Source organism: Nematostella vectensis, chromosome 1 (genome assembly GCF_932526225.1).
Source record: "Nematostella vectensis chromosome 1, jaNemVect1.1, whole genome shotgun sequence".
Classification (NCBI taxonomy): Eukaryota; Metazoa; Cnidaria; class Anthozoa; order Actiniaria; family Edwardsiidae; genus Nematostella; species Nematostella vectensis.
Genome location: NC_064034.1, coordinates 16,113,801 through 16,132,348, shown reverse-complemented (window position 1 = coordinate 16,132,348; position 18,548 = coordinate 16,113,801). Strand labels below are relative to the sequence as shown.

The 18,548-nt window shown below is 44.7% G+C and overlaps 1 protein-coding gene across 2 annotated transcripts in view; it reads left to right on the top strand.

Annotated features, from left to right (window-relative positions):
• Positions 1-18,503, top strand: part of LOC5511127 (stabilin-2) — an 82,069-nt gene extending 63,566 nt beyond the window's left edge. The window contains exons 57-74 of one of the 2 annotated variants that reach the window (XM_048729009.1): positions 1,071-1,261; positions 2,793-2,922; positions 3,014-3,087; positions 3,179-3,217; positions 3,413-3,526; positions 3,758-3,883; positions 5,301-5,390; positions 5,923-6,021; positions 6,431-6,652; positions 8,094-8,123; positions 8,489-8,518; positions 9,168-9,299; positions 11,693-11,854; positions 14,174-14,263; positions 14,842-14,916; positions 15,443-15,523; positions 16,219-16,248; positions 16,524-18,503. In XM_048729009.1, the coding sequence (XP_048584966.1) occupies positions 1,071-1,261; positions 2,793-2,922; positions 3,014-3,087; positions 3,179-3,217; positions 3,413-3,526; positions 3,758-3,883; positions 5,301-5,390; positions 5,923-6,021; positions 6,431-6,652; positions 8,094-8,123; positions 8,489-8,518; positions 9,168-9,299; positions 11,693-11,854; positions 14,174-14,263; positions 14,842-14,916; positions 15,443-15,523; positions 16,219-16,248; positions 16,524-16,607 (1,799 nt within the window). In that variant the 3' untranslated portion in view covers positions 16,608-18,503. The remainder of the gene's footprint in view (positions 1-1,070; positions 1,262-2,792; positions 2,923-3,013; positions 3,088-3,178; positions 3,218-3,412; positions 3,527-3,757; positions 3,884-5,300; positions 5,391-5,922; positions 6,022-6,430; positions 6,653-8,093; positions 8,124-8,488; positions 8,519-9,167; positions 9,300-11,692; positions 11,855-14,173; positions 14,264-14,841; positions 14,917-15,442; positions 15,524-16,218; positions 16,249-16,523) is intronic. The other variant, XM_048729011.1, reaches the window with a different exon arrangement.
• Positions 18,504-18,548: the final 45 nt, after the last annotated feature.

Here is an 18,548-nt window from a genome sequence, read left to right as displayed (position 1 = left end):
ATAGTGACCATGACCAGACATCCCCTTGTGATAGTGACCATGACCAGACATCCCCTTGTGATAGTGACCATCACCAGACACCCCCTCGTGATAGTGACCATGACCAGACATCCCCTTGTGATAGTGACCATGACCAGACATCCCCTTGTGATAGTGACCATGACCAGTAATAGTGACCATGACCAGACATCCCCTTGTGATAGTGACCATGACCAGACATCCCCTTGTGATAGTGACCATGACCAGACATCCCCTTGTGATAGTGACCATGACCAGACATCCCCTCGTGATAGTGACCATGACCAGACATCCCCTTGTGATAGTGACCATGACCAGACATCCCCTTGTGATAGTGACCATCACCAAACATCCCCTTGTGATAGTGACCATGACCAGACACCTCCTCGTGATAGTGACCATGACCAGACATCCCCTCGTGATAGTGACCATGACCAGACACCCCCTTGTGATAGTGACCATAACCAGACATCCCCTTGTGATAGTGACCATCACCAGACATCCCCTCGTGATAGTGACCATCACCAAACATCCCCTTGTGATAGTGACCATGACCAGAGAACCCTGGACCGGATAACAAACACAGACCCAGATTTTTTTAAATACTTGTTTACGGTGTTAGACTTGATATATAATTATAGAAAATAATGTCATCTATAGACTATTATGCTTTAGCAATAGAATGGAGCCATTTTTATTATAGGATGGATTAAATTTCACAGTGATTTAAGTGGATTTATTATGTTAATGAAAAAATATCCGAAGACTTTCGTTTACGAGTAACAACTGTGTTTTGGGTTACGTCAATTATCACTTTTTAGATCGATCACAACCACACTCCGTCAAAGAGGATTACCTTCTTAGCTACTGTCACCGAGAAAATACCTATAAACAGAGGGACAGAAATTGAATAAAGCTCGAATTGTTTTTTTAGCTTTGTGTTATTGTTGGTTCAGTGCGTATGTGCACATATATCTCTTGTCAGCTTTCTAGACGTGCTTTTCAGCGCTCTCTTGTCCCAATACTCGATTTCCCTCATTGTTCATCTCCAGTATTCCCTTCGTGCAACGTCAACAGCGGTGGTTGTCACGCGTTTGCCACGTGTTTAGAACAGTCTGGTCGCGTGAACTGCACGTGTAACAATGGTTACGAAGGAGATGGGTTCTATTGCCAGATGATTGACAGGTGTAGTCATGACAACGGCGGATGTGGTCCGAACGCAACATGTCACTTTCAAGGACCGGTAAGTACTTCTTCTGTTTAGCCCTCATACCTCCCTCGTACCCAGGGATTGAGGGGGGGGGGGGGTGCAAGTGGTGCGAACCACACACCCCACAACAGGAAAACACCCCCCCCAGGGGAAAAACTAGGGCCATTTTTCGGATTTCGCACCCCCCCCCCCCCCCCTAGCCCCGAGAAAAATCCTGGGTACGGGCCTGGGGCTCGTTTCTCAAAACGTGCGGTATACCTGTGGTATGGTCCAGGGGGTCGTTTCTCAAAACTCCCGGTAATAACCGGGCTCGTTAGGGTACCAGGAGAGTTTTCGGGATACTTTTCCGGGCGAGGAAGAGCGTTTCTCAAAGCTTGCGGTAGCGTCCCGGTTGTTTACGGGTTCCCGATAAGCAAATTATAATCTTCAGAGTTAATGAATAAATTGGCTAAATAATTATTGAATATCAATAAAATCAATAAAAGATTTGTCGATGTCTGTAGACAACTGGTACCCCAAACACTGCTGTGGCATCGGCACTTTTCGAAAAAAAAAAAGACAAAGAACAAGTAGATAAAGTCTCTTTTTGTAGCAAACTTCCAATACCTTCGCAAAGTTGTTTACATTTTTTAGGCGCCCGGTGACAGCTAAATGTCAAATCATTTGACAGAAAATTAACCTGATTGGCTGGTAGGGAATCCCATAAAATGATGTTAGCCGTGATTGGCCCACTTGTTTCCGGGCAGTGGAATGGTTTCCTCAAGTGATGAAAACTCACTACAACTCGACACAACTTGAAATTGGCGAGATTTAGTCGGAAAAAAGCACCAAATTGGGTAGTTCAACTTGGCCAATTCTAGAAGAATAGTTGATCTATAATTTCAGCTGAAAATATTAAGGAAAAATATCGTTTTGGGTATCAATTTTCGCATTTAAAGTAGTTCCCGGTAAGTTAACGGGAGCTCTTGAGCTCCCGTAAGTTACCGGGCGAGTTACCGGGATTTTTTCCGGGCCCGACAATAGCGGCCGTTTTGAGGAACACCCGTAAAGTTTATCGGGGGCTTACCGGGTTACTTTCCGGGTTTCCGGGTTTGTCGGGACTTTTGAAAAACGACCCCCTGGCCCTAGTGTTTTTGGTCCTGTGCAGTGATTGTATTATGCATATATATATAACAATTCCTTGAATCACTTGGTTGTATTTTCTCGACGTTTAGGCAATGCTGCCCTGGTTAAACGAGGGCATACCTTTGAAGAGATGCTGCATGAGTGGGAATGTTTCAGCTCAGCTTTTTTTTTTCAAATTTAGGCATATAAAATTTACAGTTTTATTATTTTCGAAATCGCGCTTTCAAAATAGCTAAATTGTTGCAATCTGTAATATTTTTCAGGATTTCAAAGAATGTTAAAAATCGCCCTAAAACTAAGAACTTGGCAGCGGGGTAAATTTTGGCAAAATTTTAACAAGAAAATTGATAATAATTGAGAGCGGGCAACCTTAAGTATAATGTGTGTGAATCTCAATTTCAAAATAATTTCTGCATCGATATCTTTACTTTTGTATTAGGGGCAGCGCGTTTGTCAGTGCAAACAGGGATTCCACATGGTTCGGGATTCCTGTGTTGGTCACGCTCCCGGGTCACAGTGTGCTGTCAATCACGGCGGATGTTCTATCAACGCCGGGTGTAGTGACACAAGTTAGTACTCTCTGTTGTTCTTCAAACTTAACACTTATTCCGGTCTTGTCTCTTCTATTTGTTCACGTGGTTCATGTGCGATTCGTTGCAGCTGGTCATGTCGTGTGCACGTGCTTGGTGGGATACACAGGGGATGGAATCACGTGTGAGGGCAATGTTTTACAGGTAATTTCTTTGGATATATAATATCACCAGAGAATTCCCCATTAGGATACAATAATTATTACGATTAAATGTGTACTTTTTTTCATGACAGGTTTTACAAAGCTCGATAAAACTGAAAGAATTTTACAAGGCAAGTTATTTCTTTCAGCTGTTAAACGCTATCGGCTTGGGTGTTTGATTTTCTTGTTGCTTTCTCTCGATTTGCCGCGTACATGTGGCTGCTGTCATAGTTTTTATAAATTGTTATCTGTGGTTTGTCTATTCTTATTGTCACCGGTATGTCACTTATTCCTAAGGCCGTTTACATATCATTTTGTATTTGCAGGCGGTGTATTTTCTTATGAACTCTGGTAATGGAAATATCCTTTTTTCTGAACTGCAATCAACACAGAGGAACTTCACAGTCTTTGCACCAATACGCAGTGCAGTCGGGTCAAAGGTAGATGGAATATAACCCCGCCTCTTCCCTGGGCAACGCATGACGAAACTGACACCTATACTACCTTTTGAAGACTATATTTATGTTAGACAGACTATAGGCCTTACCCTCGTTACGCCTAGAATTTAGATGTTACAAACTGAATTTTTGAAACGTACGTAACCCTGTCTTGCGTGGGTGTCTTCTTCAATCTGTTGTTCCATTTCATGAAACAAACTGTCTCTGTTGCAGAAATTCACGTTGGAGTTGCTGAAGCATCACGTGGTCTTGGGGAGTGTTACGTTATTGCACATGGCAAACGGAACAACGCTGACCACACTCCTTGGCTCAAAACTTGTTATTCGCAAGTTAGAACATGTAAGTTGAGGCGTTAGTGCTGAAAAACGCAAAACAATTGCCAGCACCGCGGGTTAAGTCAGCCTTTTTGTTTAATGGCGGCTTTTACCGGCGAACTGTCGCTTTTTTATTAATACTAAGAAAACAAGCGCTAAGGCTATAAGGCTATATCCCTCATGTCATCGTTTGTACAGTATGGTTTTACTTCTGTTAGTCAAAACGGTGACTGACGTCAGCCTTTCGTACCTTTACTCCAGCGCAGTAGCGGATCTAGAGAGTAGGTTTAGGGAGTTTAAACTCCCCCCCTTTGGGCTACCAGAAAGCCATATGTAACAAAAACAAGTTACACCCTCCCCCCTTTGTCACTGAGCCAACCCCCCCCCCCCCCCCCCCCATTTAGCTAGATCTGCCTCTGGGGGTCGTTTCTCAAAACGTGCGGTATACCTGTGGTATGGTCCAGGGGGTCGTTTCTCAAAACTCCCGGTAATATCCGGGCCCGTTAGGGTACCGGGAGAGTTTTCGGGATACTTTTCCGGGCGAGGAAGAGCGTTTCTTAAAGCTTGCGGTAGCGTCCCGGTTGTTTACGGGTTCCCGATAAACAAATTATAATTTTCAGAGTTAATGAATAGATTGGTTAAATAATTATTGAATATCAATAAAAATCGTAGATTTATCGATGATTGTAAACAACTGGTACCCCAAACACTGCTGTGGCATCGGCACTTTTCGAAAAAAAGACAAAAAAAAGTAGATAAAGTCTCATTTTGTAGCAAAACTTCCAATACCTTCGCAAAGTTGTTTACATTTTTTAGGCGCACGGTGACAGCTTTTCTGTCAAATGATTTGACAGAAAAGAAACCTGAATGGCTAGTAGGGAATCCCATAAAATGATGTTAGCCGTAATTGGCTCATTTCTTACCGGGCAGTGGAATGGTTTCCTCAAGTGATGAAAACTCACTACAACTCGACACAACTTGAAAATGGCGAGATTTAATCGGAAAAAAAGCACCAAATTGGATATTTCAACTTGGCTAATTCAAGATGAATAGTTGATCTATGAATTTAGCTGAAAATATTAAGGAAAAACGTCGTTTTGGGTATCAATTTTCGCATTAAAAGTAATTCCCGGTAAGTTAACGGAAGCTCTTGAGCTCCCGTAATTTACCGGGCGAGTTACCGGGTTTTTTTCCGGGCCCGAAAATAGCGGGCGTTTTGAGAAACACCCGAAGTGTTTATTGGGGGCTTACCGAGTGACTTTCCGGGTTTCCGGGTTTATCAGGACTTTTGAGAAACGGCCCCCTGGAACGATTCAACACTACGATTTTGTTTTCGCCAACTCACGCGCATGCGCAAACCTTATTCAGCACTGTCAGTTGAAGCACGACACCGTGATACTCTCTTCAGTCTTTGTACGTGATTCCAATGTTTGATATTTTAGGGGGTGGTGACGGTAAATGGTGTAGCGCATGTGTTGGGGGATATTATTGCATCGAATGGCATTATCCATGTACTGGATCAAGTCCTTCCGGTAAGATATTAAACAACCTCCTAACATCTCAGCAAGTATCTTAATACATCGTAACATCTCAGCTAGTATCTTAGTACATCGTGACATCTCAACGAGAACCTTCGTACATCGTAACATCTCAGCGAGTATCTTAGTACATCGTAACATCTCAGCAAGTATCTTAGTACATCGTAACATCTCAGCGAGAGTACGGGACCCGACAGGTCGCACTTTACCAGATGCTCTGTCAAAGGGGTGGAGCCGCCAACCTCCCCCCCACTCTCCTACCCTGAATAAAAAGGAATCTCCTTTCCAGCTACTTAGGGCTTACATACTGTACTTGAAAGAGCAATGGCAGACTATACCTAGAATTTGCGTACATCTAAAACTAAATAAACAAGCAAACAAAAACAGCGTGTAATGAAAATATACTACACATGAATTTACATAAAGAACTACTTCAAATAAAAAACTATCCGGTACATTATCTGATTATACATGACTATGTGACTATGAAAATCGAATGAATGACCCGTTTGTCGTTATTTTCTAGATCGTTGGACCTGTTCCTCCGCAACCTACAACTGTAGCCCCGCCCATGACATCAGGACCTACTACTACCACGCCTATCAGTACATCGGCAGCCCCGGAGGTGAGCGCAATACATGTCCCTGTTAAGAAAAAAAGGATTATTAACTCCATGGGTCTTGGTTGTTGGAAAGTGATTACTCAGACGATAGTCTAAACTCGTGTTCAACTTTAATTTGGAAATTCGTTTTGTAAAACTAACGCAATTCATACAAGGACAATCATAAATCGCGCGTGCTCCCAAAACCTAGATTATAAAGTAAGAAAATATTTTGATTGTTGTATAAAATAAATAAAATCTCGTTTTTTTGTGCATCTGTCCTCCAATAGATGCACAGATGACCCCACAGCGTATAATTAGAAACGGTAATTTTTGTTCAAGACACATTGTGACGTCATTTCTGCATCCAAAGAGTACAGACGCAATAAAAATGAGATCTATTTGTTAAATAAATGTAACGTAATATTCATAGATAACAACTGCAAATCCTGGATCGCCAAGCACTACTACAAAATCAGTCACAACTCCTCAGACATCTCCCAAAACCCCTCAAACACCAGCCACTTTACCCACGACCCAAACACCAGAACCAGGTACAGAGAAAACCATGCCAACCACAGCGACCCCAGGCACGGGACAGCCGACCACGCCCCTCACGACTAGTGTGCCTTCTGATAGATCGACCGAGCAGCAGGTATATTATATGATTGGGGTTGATGAACGAGGGTTTCTGTTTTGGCTGGGGATGTGGTTGGGGTTGAGAGAGTGTTGGTAATCAACGATTGATCCGCCCATCTCAGGTATAATGCATAATTAGTACTTAAGAAGGAGGAAATGTGTGTGTGTGTGCGATGGGGAGGTGGGGGTTGGATGAATGAATAGATCCATCACGCCGCAAGTATATCGTATCATTGGAATCGGAAAAGAAAAAGGGCTGTTGAGGTGGGGGAGGGGGGGGGGGTGTTGTAATGCTTTTCTAAGTTCAATGACTTGGAAGATGACATATTTCTAGATCGCTCAAAAGCCCAGGGCTCACCTTCGGGGTCTTTGTTACTTTTTAGGGCCGGTCGTAAAGATTTAAATTCTACTTGAGTGTTTCCCAGTTGCCTCAATAAGGATTACTTTCACAAATGGTCTGATTCTAAGCCTCACTTCAATTTTTGAAAACGAGTTATGTAGAACAATTTCAATCTGAATGGGCATAAGGTGGAGAACCAGTGAATGGAATGGGCATAAGGTGGAGAACCAGTGAATGGAATGGGCATTAGGTGGAGAACCAGTGAATGGAATGGGCATAAGGTGGAGAACCAGGGAATGGAATGGGCATAAGGTGGAGAACCAGTGAATGGAATGGGCATTAGGTAGAGAACCAGTCAATGGAATGGGCATAAGGTGGAGAACCAGTGAATGGAATGGGCATTAGGTGGAGAACCAGTGAATGGAATGGGCATTAGGTGGAGAACCAGTGAATGGAATAGGCATAAGGTGGAGAACCAGTGAATGGAATGGGCATAAGGTGGAGAACCAGTGAATGGAATGGGCATAAGAGGAGAACCAGTGAATGGAATGGGCATAAGGTGGAGAACCAGTGAATGGAATGGGCATAAGGTGGAGAACCAGTGAATGGAATGGGCATAAGGTGGAGAACCAGTGAATGGAATGGGCATTAGGTGGAGAACCAGTGAATGGAATGGGCATAAGGTGGAGAACCAGTGAATGGAATGGGCATTAGGTGGAGAACCAGTGAATGGAATGGGCATAAGGTGGAGAACCAGTGAATGGAATGGGCATAAGAGGAGAACCAGTGAATGGAATGGGCATAAGGTGGAGAACCAGTGAATGGAATGGGCATAAGGTGGAGAACCAGTGAATGGAATAGGCATAAGGTGGAGAACCAGTGAATGGAATGGGCATTAGGTAGAAAACCAGTGAATGGAATGGGCATTAGGTGGAGAACCAGTGAATGGAATGGGCATAAGGTGGAGAACCAGTGAATGGAATGGGCATTAGGTGGGGAACCAGTGAATGTAATGGGCATAAGGTGGAGAACCAGTTAATGGAGTGCACGCGGGTTTCGTAAGTATTGACTGTTGTTGATAGTTGTCATTCTCACTCCCCTTATTTTTTTTTTCTAGACTTCATCTCCTCCCTCTACCACTGCAAAGGTATGATCTTATTTTGAACCTATATTATCGTGCCTCAGAGAAGCGTTTTTCGTGCCTTGTCGAAGTATTTTAAAAGTTTCGGTCATATACTCCACCTATATACAGTATTCCATTTCTAACAGTAGTTGTATTTTATCTCTACAACCGTGATAGTAATAGTAATGTAAAAATAATCTCTCATTGCTCATTGTCAATTAGTTCACTTCTGCTCCTTGTCCCTACTCCTTACATGATGTGTTTGTGTTTGTCCTATTCCTTCCTTATCAAGAAATGGTTTTATAATCTTTTCCAGACTAGTCTTAGATAACCATGGTCGGATATTATGTATGTGCGGATTGCTAACTGTTTGTAACCTTTTTTCTTAGGCTGCTGTTTATGGAAAACAGAAAAGCCAGGTAAACGTTATCTTATATGAATCGTCCCGTTACAGAGCATCATGGCATTACAGCGATCAAATGTTCTTTGAGGAGGGGTGTAGCGGTTTGGTATTCCCACATGGAAATGAAAAATCCGCCTACTGCACACTATGATGAAGCCGCACAAAAGCCATCATTTTCTCTGCCCTGTGTCAGCTGAGCAAGGCGGTGCCAGCAATACTGAAAAAGTTAGGCTAAGCTCAAACGTCGTATTATCCATGAGCCGTCATGGATAATACGATGCAAATGCATGCACACGAAGATTAACAACCGACTTGATTTATTTGAATGCATTTGCATTGAATACGGTTTATGTATAATACGACGTTTAAACTTAGCGCTTTTTGCACGATGCTAAAAGCTTCAAGCGTCATTCAACAAATCACCAACGTAGCACCACTTGTGTTCTGTCTTTTGCACCCCATATAGCATTATCTTGTGCTTCGCGGGCGCTTCCAAAGTATGCTGGAACCTCGAGCATGCATTGTTTGTGGTAAAGAAAGAGTAGTCTCTCTCGTAGCCGTTCTGGGCTAATCACTCTAGGCGGCGCTGCTTTAACAAAGAGAGGCTACACAAGAAATTTAAAATGATATATATCTGATATATAACGTTGCGCTTTTGTTTACAGGGCGAAGGTCTCAGTGGTGGAAGTATTGGTGGTATCATATTCGCTGTTATCTTCCTTCTTGTCATCATGGCTGCTGTCATCTGGTACTACAGAAAGAAGTCGCTTCCGCCAGCATCCTTCAGATATTTTAAGGTACCCAAGCAACTCAAATATACACCCATGTTCACTATGGTACTATAGAAAGAAGTCGCTTTCGCCAGTTTCCTTCAGATATTTTAAGGTACCCAAGCAACTCAAACATACACACATGTTCACTATGGTACTAAAGAAAGAAGTCGCTTCCGCCAGTTTCCTTCAGATATTTTAAGGTACCCAAGCAACTCAAACATACACCCATGTTCACTATGGTACTACAGAAAGAAGTCGCTTTCGCCAGTATCCTTCAGATATTTTAAGGTACCCAAGCAACTCAAACATACACCCATGTTCACTATGGTACTACAGAAAGAAGTCGCTTTCGCCAGTATCCTTCAGATATTTTAAGGTACCCAAGCAACTCAAACATACACCCATGTTCACTATGGTACTTCAGAAAGAAGTCGCTTCCGCCAGTTTCCTTCAGATATTTTAAGGTACCCAAGCAACTCAAACATACACCCATGTTTACTATGGTACTACAGAAAGAAGTCGCTTCCGCCAGTTTCCTTCAGATGTATAAGGTACACAAGCAACTCAAACATACACCCATGTTTACTATGGTACTACAGCAAGAAATTGCGTCCACCAGTTTCCTTCAAATGTATAAGGTACACAAGCAACTCAAACATACACACATGTTTACTATGGTACTACAGCAAGAAATTGCGTCCACCAGTTTCCTTCAGATATATAAGGTACCCAAGCAACTCAAACATACACACATGTTTACTATGGTACTACAGCAAGAAATTGCGTCCACCAGTTTCCTTCAGATATATAAGGTACCCAAGCAACTCAAACATACACCCATGTTTACTATGGTACTACAGCAAGAAATTGCGTCCACCAGTTTCCTTCAGATGTATAAGGTACACAAGCAACTCAAACATACACACATGTTTACTATGGTACTACAGCAAGAAATTGCGTCCACCAGTTTCCTTCAGATATATAAGGTACCCAAGCAACTCAAACATGCACACATGGTCACTATGGTACTTGAGGAAAAAGTTGCTTCCGCCTTTTTCTACCAGATATTTTAAGGTACCCAAGCAACTCAAATTTACACACATGCACTAACTATTGTCCAGTGGACGGTCCTAAAACCTCTAATGTAGCGGTGTTGTTGGTGTCTGAAGTGTGATGCTGCGCGATAGTGATGGTAAAATAAATGGTACTTTATGGCCTAGATGACTTGAGCTACATAAATAAGCTACTCAAAAACTGTGGCGGTGATTTGGAGATCGTAGTGCTGGAATTGGGATACACTCGATTTCAAGGTCGGATAAAGTCCGAAGAATCCCGACAGGAAATCACCAACCATCCTAATACATTTGAAGAGAACGAAGAGGAAATTGTTTGCCACATTCCTCTTCTTATGACTTCTTTTGTCGGTCAAATTCTTAAGCGTGCTACAAACAAGGGGATGGCTAAAGGATACAAGATAAATCGCTGTATATGGACTAGAGATTCCTTGTGTTAATTAATAGGGAAAGGTCATTATTTATCGGGGGGGGAGGCTGCTAAGTAGAATTTTTTTTTCTGATTCAAAAATTGCGACCCTTCCCCAATCTAAAGCACAAAAAATGGTGTGTGTGTATGGAGGGGGGGGGGGGGGGGGAGAGGGGGGCACTGACTTAGACATGCCCATAAAGGGGCGGCGGAGCTGGCCTTAACACCACCAAACCAGGAGAAAAGTTGATTGTGAGCCCATTTTTTAGGGGTGTAAATAATATTGTATAGGGGGGGTTGGGAGCATTCTCCCCCGTGAAAATTTCATATATTTTCAAATATATGAAATGCTGTTATTGTTAAAATCTTATAGAAACCAGCATCATTCCCAACTGAAATCTTAAACAAATAAGTACCACAAATACCACCAATTTGAAAAGTTAGTATGGAGGGACTTTGACATGAATCGAAATTCGTAAATTCATAGATGGAAGTTAATAAAACCAAAACTGGAAAAAATGAAAAAGGTAAAGGCCACACTTGAAGGGATAATTATTTTAATTTATAAAAAATCGAGGCCCTCCCCCAAATCGATGCTCAAGAAATAGCAGCCCTTCCCCCAAACATAGTAACCTCCCCCCCCCCCGTTGTATAATGACCCTTCCCTTAATGGTTGTCAATTGGAAAGGCAGCTTTTGCGAAACATTACAACATACCCATTCTTTTCTGATTTTAGCATGCATGGGATATGATGTTTATCAGGTATCAGATCTTGATGTTATGTTGACTAATGTTGTAAAAAACAAAAGGAATCTTTTTTTGTTGGTTTAAAATTGTTGTCGCTAACGGAGCTGGTTGCCCCTCGCAGTTTGCTTTGACAGCCTTTATTCGAAATGCGTGTTCTGTATGATTACTGTGCCTTGGTCTAATCACAGAATGACGATGACACCGCACCTTACAACAGTGACGTATTCAACGAAAGCCAAGTAACCAATGACAACGCCATGTTTGACGTCGTCTCAGTTCCAGGCCCCTCGCGAATTGATGTCAAAGACAACAGAGGCCAAATAGTCAAAGAACATTCTGCTTTTCCTATGGTATGCCACTTTGCTTAAGCAACATTAAGAGCAACTAATAATTGAATAATATTTGATGTATTATAATATCATAAGCGAGGACAGGGTTTGTTTTAAGTACTTACTCAAATGCCGCCAGGTAAATGAGACCCCGTCCTCAAAAGATGTTCCTTGTTATATTTTGTTGAAGCTGGATAAATTGACGAAAAAAAGCGATGTAACGGTGTAACGTAATCGTAACGGTGATGGTGTAACGTTTAAGGTGTCATAAGGTGTAACATACCAGGGGTGACGATCTAACGTGTCTGGTGAACATGATCTAGAGTGTCAGATGGACATTGACTAACGTGTATAGACTAGTGCATCAACGGGCCATGGTCTAGCGTGTCAAGGGGCCATGGTCTAGTGTGTCAAGGGGCCACGGTCTAACGTGTCAAGGGGCCACGGTTTAACGTGTCAAGCGGCCACGGCCTAGCGTGTCATGTGGCACGGTCTAGCGTGTCATGTGCCACGGTCTAGCGTGTCCTGTGCCATGGTCTAGCGTGTCAAGGGGCCATGGTCTAGCGTGTCAAGGGGCCATGGTCTAACGTGCCAAGGGGCCATGGTCTAGTCTGCCAAGGTGCCACGGTCTAGCGTGTCATGTGCCAAGGTCTTGTGTCCAGGGGCCATGGTCTAGCGTGTAAAGGGGCCACGGTCTAACGTGTCAAGGGGCAACGGTCTAGCGTGTCAAAGGAACACGGTCTAGCGTGTCAAGGGTTTATGGTCTAGCGTGTCACATGCTACAGTCTAGAGCGACAAGTAGCCAAAGTTAAGCGTGTCATGTGCCAAGGTCTAACGTGTCAAGGGGCCACGGTCTAATGTGTCAAGGGGCCACGGTCTAACGTGTCAAGTGCCACGGTCTAGCGTGTCATGTGCCACGGTCTAGCGTGTCATGTGCCAAGGTCTAGCGTGTCAAGGGGCCACGGTCTAATGTGTCAAGGGGCCACGGTCTAACGTGTCAAGCGCCACGGTCTAGCGTGTCATGTGCCACGGTCTAGCGTGTCATGTGCCACGGTCTAGCGTGTCAAGGGGCCATGGTATAGCTTGTCAAGGGGCCACGGTCTAGCGTGTCAAGGGTCCATGGTCTAACGTGCCAAGGTGCCACGGTCTAGCGTGTCATGTGCCACGGTCTAGCGTGTCACGTGCCACGGTCTAGAGTGTCATGTGCCACGGTCTAGCGTGTCAAGGGGCCATGGTCTAGCGTGTCAAGGGGCCATGGTCTAGCGTGTCAAGGTGCCACGGTCTAGCGTGTCAAGGGGCCACGGTCTAGCGTGTCAAGGGGCCATGGTCTAGCGTGTCAAGGTGCCACGGTCTAGCGTGTCAAGGGGCCATGGTTTAGCGTGTCAAGGGGCCATGGTCTAGCGTGTCAAGGTGCCACAGCTAGCGTGTCAAGGTGCCACGGTCTAGCGTGTCAAGGGGCCATGGTTTAGCGTGTCAAGGGACCACGGTCTAGCGTGTCAAGGGTTCATGGTCTAGCGTGTCATGTGCCACGGTCTAGCGTGTCATGTGCCAAGGTCTAACGTGTCAAGGGGCCACGGTCTAATGTGTCAAGGGGCCACGGTCTAACGTGTCAAGTGCCACGGTCTAGCGTGTCATGTGCCACGGTCTAGCGTGTCATGTGCCACGGTCTAGCGTGTCAAGGGGCCATGGTATAGCTTGTCAAGGGGCCACGGTCTAGCGTGTCAAGGGTCCATGGTCTAACGTGCCAAGGTGCCACGGTCTAGCGTGTCATGTGCCACGGTCTAGCGTGTCACGTGCCACGGTCTAGAGTGTCATGTGCCATGGTCTAGCGTGTCAAGGGGCCATGGTCTAGCGTGTCAAGGGGCCATGGTCTAGCGTGTCAAGGTGCCACGGTCTAGCGTGTCAAGGTGGCACGGTCTAGCGTGTCAAGGGGCCACGGTCTAGCGTGTCAAGGGGCCATGGTCTAGCGTGTCAAGGTGCCACGGTCTAGCGTGTCAAGGGGCCATGGTTTAGCGTGTCAAGGGGCCATGGTCTAGCTTGTCAAGGTGCCACAGCTAGCGTGTCAAGGTGCCACGGTCTAGCGTGTCAAGGGGCCACGGTCTAACGTGTCAAGTGCCACGGTCTAGCGTGTCCTGTGCCATGGTCTAGCGTGTCATGTGCCACGGTCTAACGTGTCAAGGGGCTATGGTCTAACGTGTCAAGGGGCCATGTTCTAGCGTTTCCTGTGCCATGGTTTAGCGTGTCAAGGGGCCACGGTCTAGCGTGTCACAGTCCACTGTGTACGCGCTTTACTGCTATGGAATACCATTAATTGATTATCATTTTTTATTCTGTGTTCAGGTCGGCGTTTCAGAATTTGACAATCCCTTGTACATGTTAGACGAGACTGATATCCAGCGGATCGCGCCTGATGAGTCACCCGCGATAGAGGTACCTCAACTGTTCTCTCAATTGCCCCTGATGACTCACCCGCGATAGAGGTACCTCAACTGTTCTCTTAATTGCCCCTGATGACTCACCCGCGATAGAGGTACCTCAACTGTTCTCTCAATTGCCCCTGATGACTCACCCGCGATAGAGGTACCTCAACTGTTCTCTCAATTGCCCCTGATGACTCACCCGCGATAGAGGTACCTCAACTGTTCTCTCAATTGCCCCTGATGACTCACCCGCGATAGAGGTACCTCAACTGTTCTCTCAATTGCCCCTGATGACTCACCCGCGATAGAGGTACCTCAACTGTTCTCTTAATTGCCCCTGATGACTCACATGCGGTAGAGGTACCTCAACCTTTTTCTCAATTGCCCCTGATGACTCACACGCGGTATAGGTACCTCAACCTTTCTCTCAATTGCCTATCCGGCCTGATTCTCAACAGTATCACACGACAGCTGTTCTATCCAGGGTGCTTTACGCTCGAGTCATCATCCCTCGAGTCCCCGTCAGCTGTTACTATGCTTGTAATGTATCTGTCTATCCCTTTTTACCAACTGCTTTTATTGCTATAGCCGCCAGGCGTCGAGAATCCACTGTACGCTGAGATAAGCTCTGGTGTGCCCAAAGACGAAGAGAAACCAGACAAGGTACGCATGTGATGTTAGATGAAATCTAATCACCACCTTTATACTTTGTTTGGTAGACGGGAAAGGAGTTTTATTTTGTCTTTTCTTTCGGGTAAAGCCATGGAATTTGGGATGTAGAGAGGATCGACAAGTACCTTTCCCGAAGACAATCGAGTTTTTTATTTAAAAGTCTACTTACACAAGGCCTTAGCATAGGCCCCTCCCCTCTCTGTACACAACCCATGTGACCAAATCCGTGCTAACGGGGACAGTGGGGAAATCATTTTTGTTCATATACTTTCTGGTGGTGATTCTACAAAAAAACATATGCGAGGGAATGCCATCTACACCCCCACCCTCCCACCCTAAGTAATACACGGAATGTTAGAGTCTTGCCATAAAGAACTGCCTGTGGTTCCTGAAACGCGTGACGTAAACCTGGGAAGTAATTTGAGACAGTCCAACACTATTTTCAAACTATCTCTCTCTATCCCCAACAACTAATAAAGCCCACTTGTGCTGGTAAACACGACTGCTTATTTTGTAGCCGCATGACTACGAGAACCCGCTATACGCCGAGGCGGCCAAAGCTGATTTAAAGGAAGAAGAAGAAATCCCTGCAGAAAAGGTTACATTACTGTGTATTTCTTTTTATGCACGATCTAAATGTGTTTACTGTAACAATCGATATTGCCTCGAACCTCCTGTCTCTAGATCCCCCTTTCCACTAGAGCCGCCATTTTATGTTTTATTATTAGTTTTTGAATGTCTCTGATGCAATTAGACCCTTCATATTGAATCTTACTTATTTGAAAGTCTGGGGAAAAACGAAATGTTTTGAAGCCTTGTACAAACAGTGTGAACCTCGCTTAGCTTTGCCGGCACAAACTCGCTTAGCTTTCCCGGCACAACCTCGCTTTGCTTCGCCGGCACAACCTCGCTTAGCTTTGCCGGTACAACCTCGCTTAGCTTTGCCGGCACAACCTCGCGTAGCTTTGCCGGCACAACCTCGCTTAGCTTTGCCGGCACAACCTCGCTCGATTGACAAACAGACAAGGTGGCATTCTATAGCTGCCAAAAATACGAAAAAAAAGGAAGGGCCACTCTTTAGAATACAGATAGACTAGATAGGTGATTTAACCGTTTGGAGAAATTTAGAGAGCGTGCTTCCCTGGACTGGGTTAATTTCAAAATCCACCATTGAATAATTGGCCCTGCAAATTTTAAAACAAGGTCAGAATGAACATGCTGCTCTGTGTGAACTCAATGTACCAAAGAATACTCAGATGCCGGAATAACTAATAAACATTAATCTTTATTCAGCTGGAGCTGCATGAGCAATCTGCGAAACAAGTAAGTTTGATTGTTATGTCTATTTAATCTTGTCCAATTCTAGTAGGATTTTTCAACAAAACAACTACACAATATTCTTGACAAGGAAAACACAATTCCTTTTCAACGAAACAATTCCCAAATCCTTTTAGCAAGTTTTTGAACCCAGTCTTCTTCTCGCATATGCAAGCTTTTATACAGAGGCAATGATTTGTACTTTTATCCATAACTTTTATTGAAGCGTTTTATAGTGAACCTGGTATGGAATTCGTATTAATCTTGTGTTTTTAACCCAGGGTGATGAAAAGTTGACACTACCCCCCACGGGCGGGCCCGCTACCACCCCTCTGGACCTGGAGATCGACTCCCGCTTAGTGTAGATATAATGACGCAAGAGCTCATGGGAGTAAGAGTAGAATATAACCGATTATAGCCTCACCAGATCACACTACCCCTCACGGGCAGTCACGGTATCAATGCAAGTTACTTAATTATTCGTTAGATAACGTGCATTTATTGTGAGAAGTCAGCTTTTATATCTCTTTCACATAAAGAGCGACCTGGCACGCTTAGCGTGATAAGAGGTATTTTTTTTTAATGCATTCGTACTTTATTAGGTTAATCAGCGTATTTACGGATGAGCTCTGTTGAGTCCAAGACTTGCCAACATAAGCTCTAGTCCACAACGACACAAAGTGTCCATTCGTACTCAAGATAAACACCGCGTGTATGCATCTTTGGCATCACGTGGAGAGCGTGCGCACATCGTGTATGTCTCTGCGGCATCACGTGGAGAGCATGCGCACATCGTGTATGTCTCTGCGGCATCATGTGGAGAGCATGCGCACATCGTGTATGCCTCTGCGGCATCACGTGGAGAGCATGCGCACATCGTGTATGCCTCTGCGGCATCATGTGGAGAGCATGCGCACATCGTGTATTCCTCTGCGGCATCACGTGGAGAGCATGCGCACATCGTGTATGTCTCTGCGGCATCATGTGGAGAGCATGCGCACATCGTGTATGTCTCTGCGGCATCATGTGGAGAGCATGCGCACATCGTGTATGTCTCTGCGGCATCACGTGGAAAGCATGCGCACATCGTGTATGCCTCTGCGGCATCACGTGGAGAGCATGCGCACATCGTGTATGCCTCTGCGGCATCACGTGGAGAGCATGCGCACATCGTTTATGCTTCTGCGGCATCACGTAGAGAGCATGCGCACATCGTTTATGCTTCTGCATCATCGCGAAGGAGCATGCGTATAACGTACGTACAAAGTTTAGCATATGCCGCATTCACACTAGCACCGGAATATATTCACAACAACTAAAACCGCCTATTTACGCCCCTACATAACACCGAGTCGAACAAAATACATTAACTTCTATTGGCTTATTTAAAGATCGTCAATCAGCCATTTATTTGTTATTGTTTGCATTTTAACATAAGGGTCTATGTGCAAAAGAAAGAAAGCTTTAAGATATCCATCTAAAATGGAAGTCTGTTCCAGTTTCTCGATTACTTAACTCGATTACTCACTTGAATTAGCAGATGTCCGTTAGATGTACTCGCCCGCTCAGAGCCTCCTCGCTTCGCTCGTCGCGGCATTTTGGCTGAGCGTCACTGGACGAGAGAAGTCTGGAGGCCCGGGTTCCCAGGGTACGTTAGATGATGATGGCCCAGTACTATGCGGGAGCGTAAAATGGCGGCTGCATGCGCAGTGTCACAAATGTGAACACGTGACCCATGACAGGAAAAAGTTAGTTGTCTCGTAAGCATTTGTTATTCACAATACTTAAAAAAGCCAAGGGAGATCACATTGATCTGGAGCACTGATTGTGCAGGAAACTTTTAGCAGTTTCGGGTAAAAACATTGAACTCTCTCCGGGGGAATATTTCCCTCAGTCCTCGAAGGTCGCACAGGCTATCCTATAGTCGACGTTCATTCAATATATCTTGATTTTGAACTACTGAGGTAGGGATTGATATTGGAACAACCAGATGCTGCTAACTTACACGGGGTACCAGTGCCTCCAGACTTCTCTTAAAAGAGACGTCACTAGTGACGCTCAGCCAAAATACCGCGACGAGGCTCTGGGCGGGCGGTTAGCTCTTTTTCAGTTCCAGAAATACAAATTCGTTCCTCGCTTCGATCGTCAAGGCATTTTGACTAAGCGTCACTGGACGAGAGATGCCTGGAGGGTCTGGTGCCCAGGGTACTGCTAACTGTGCATGTAAAGCAATTGTTTAATGAATAAAAAGGAGATCTCTTGCTTTGTGTTCTGATGATGTAGGTTGTCACAGTGTTGACACCATT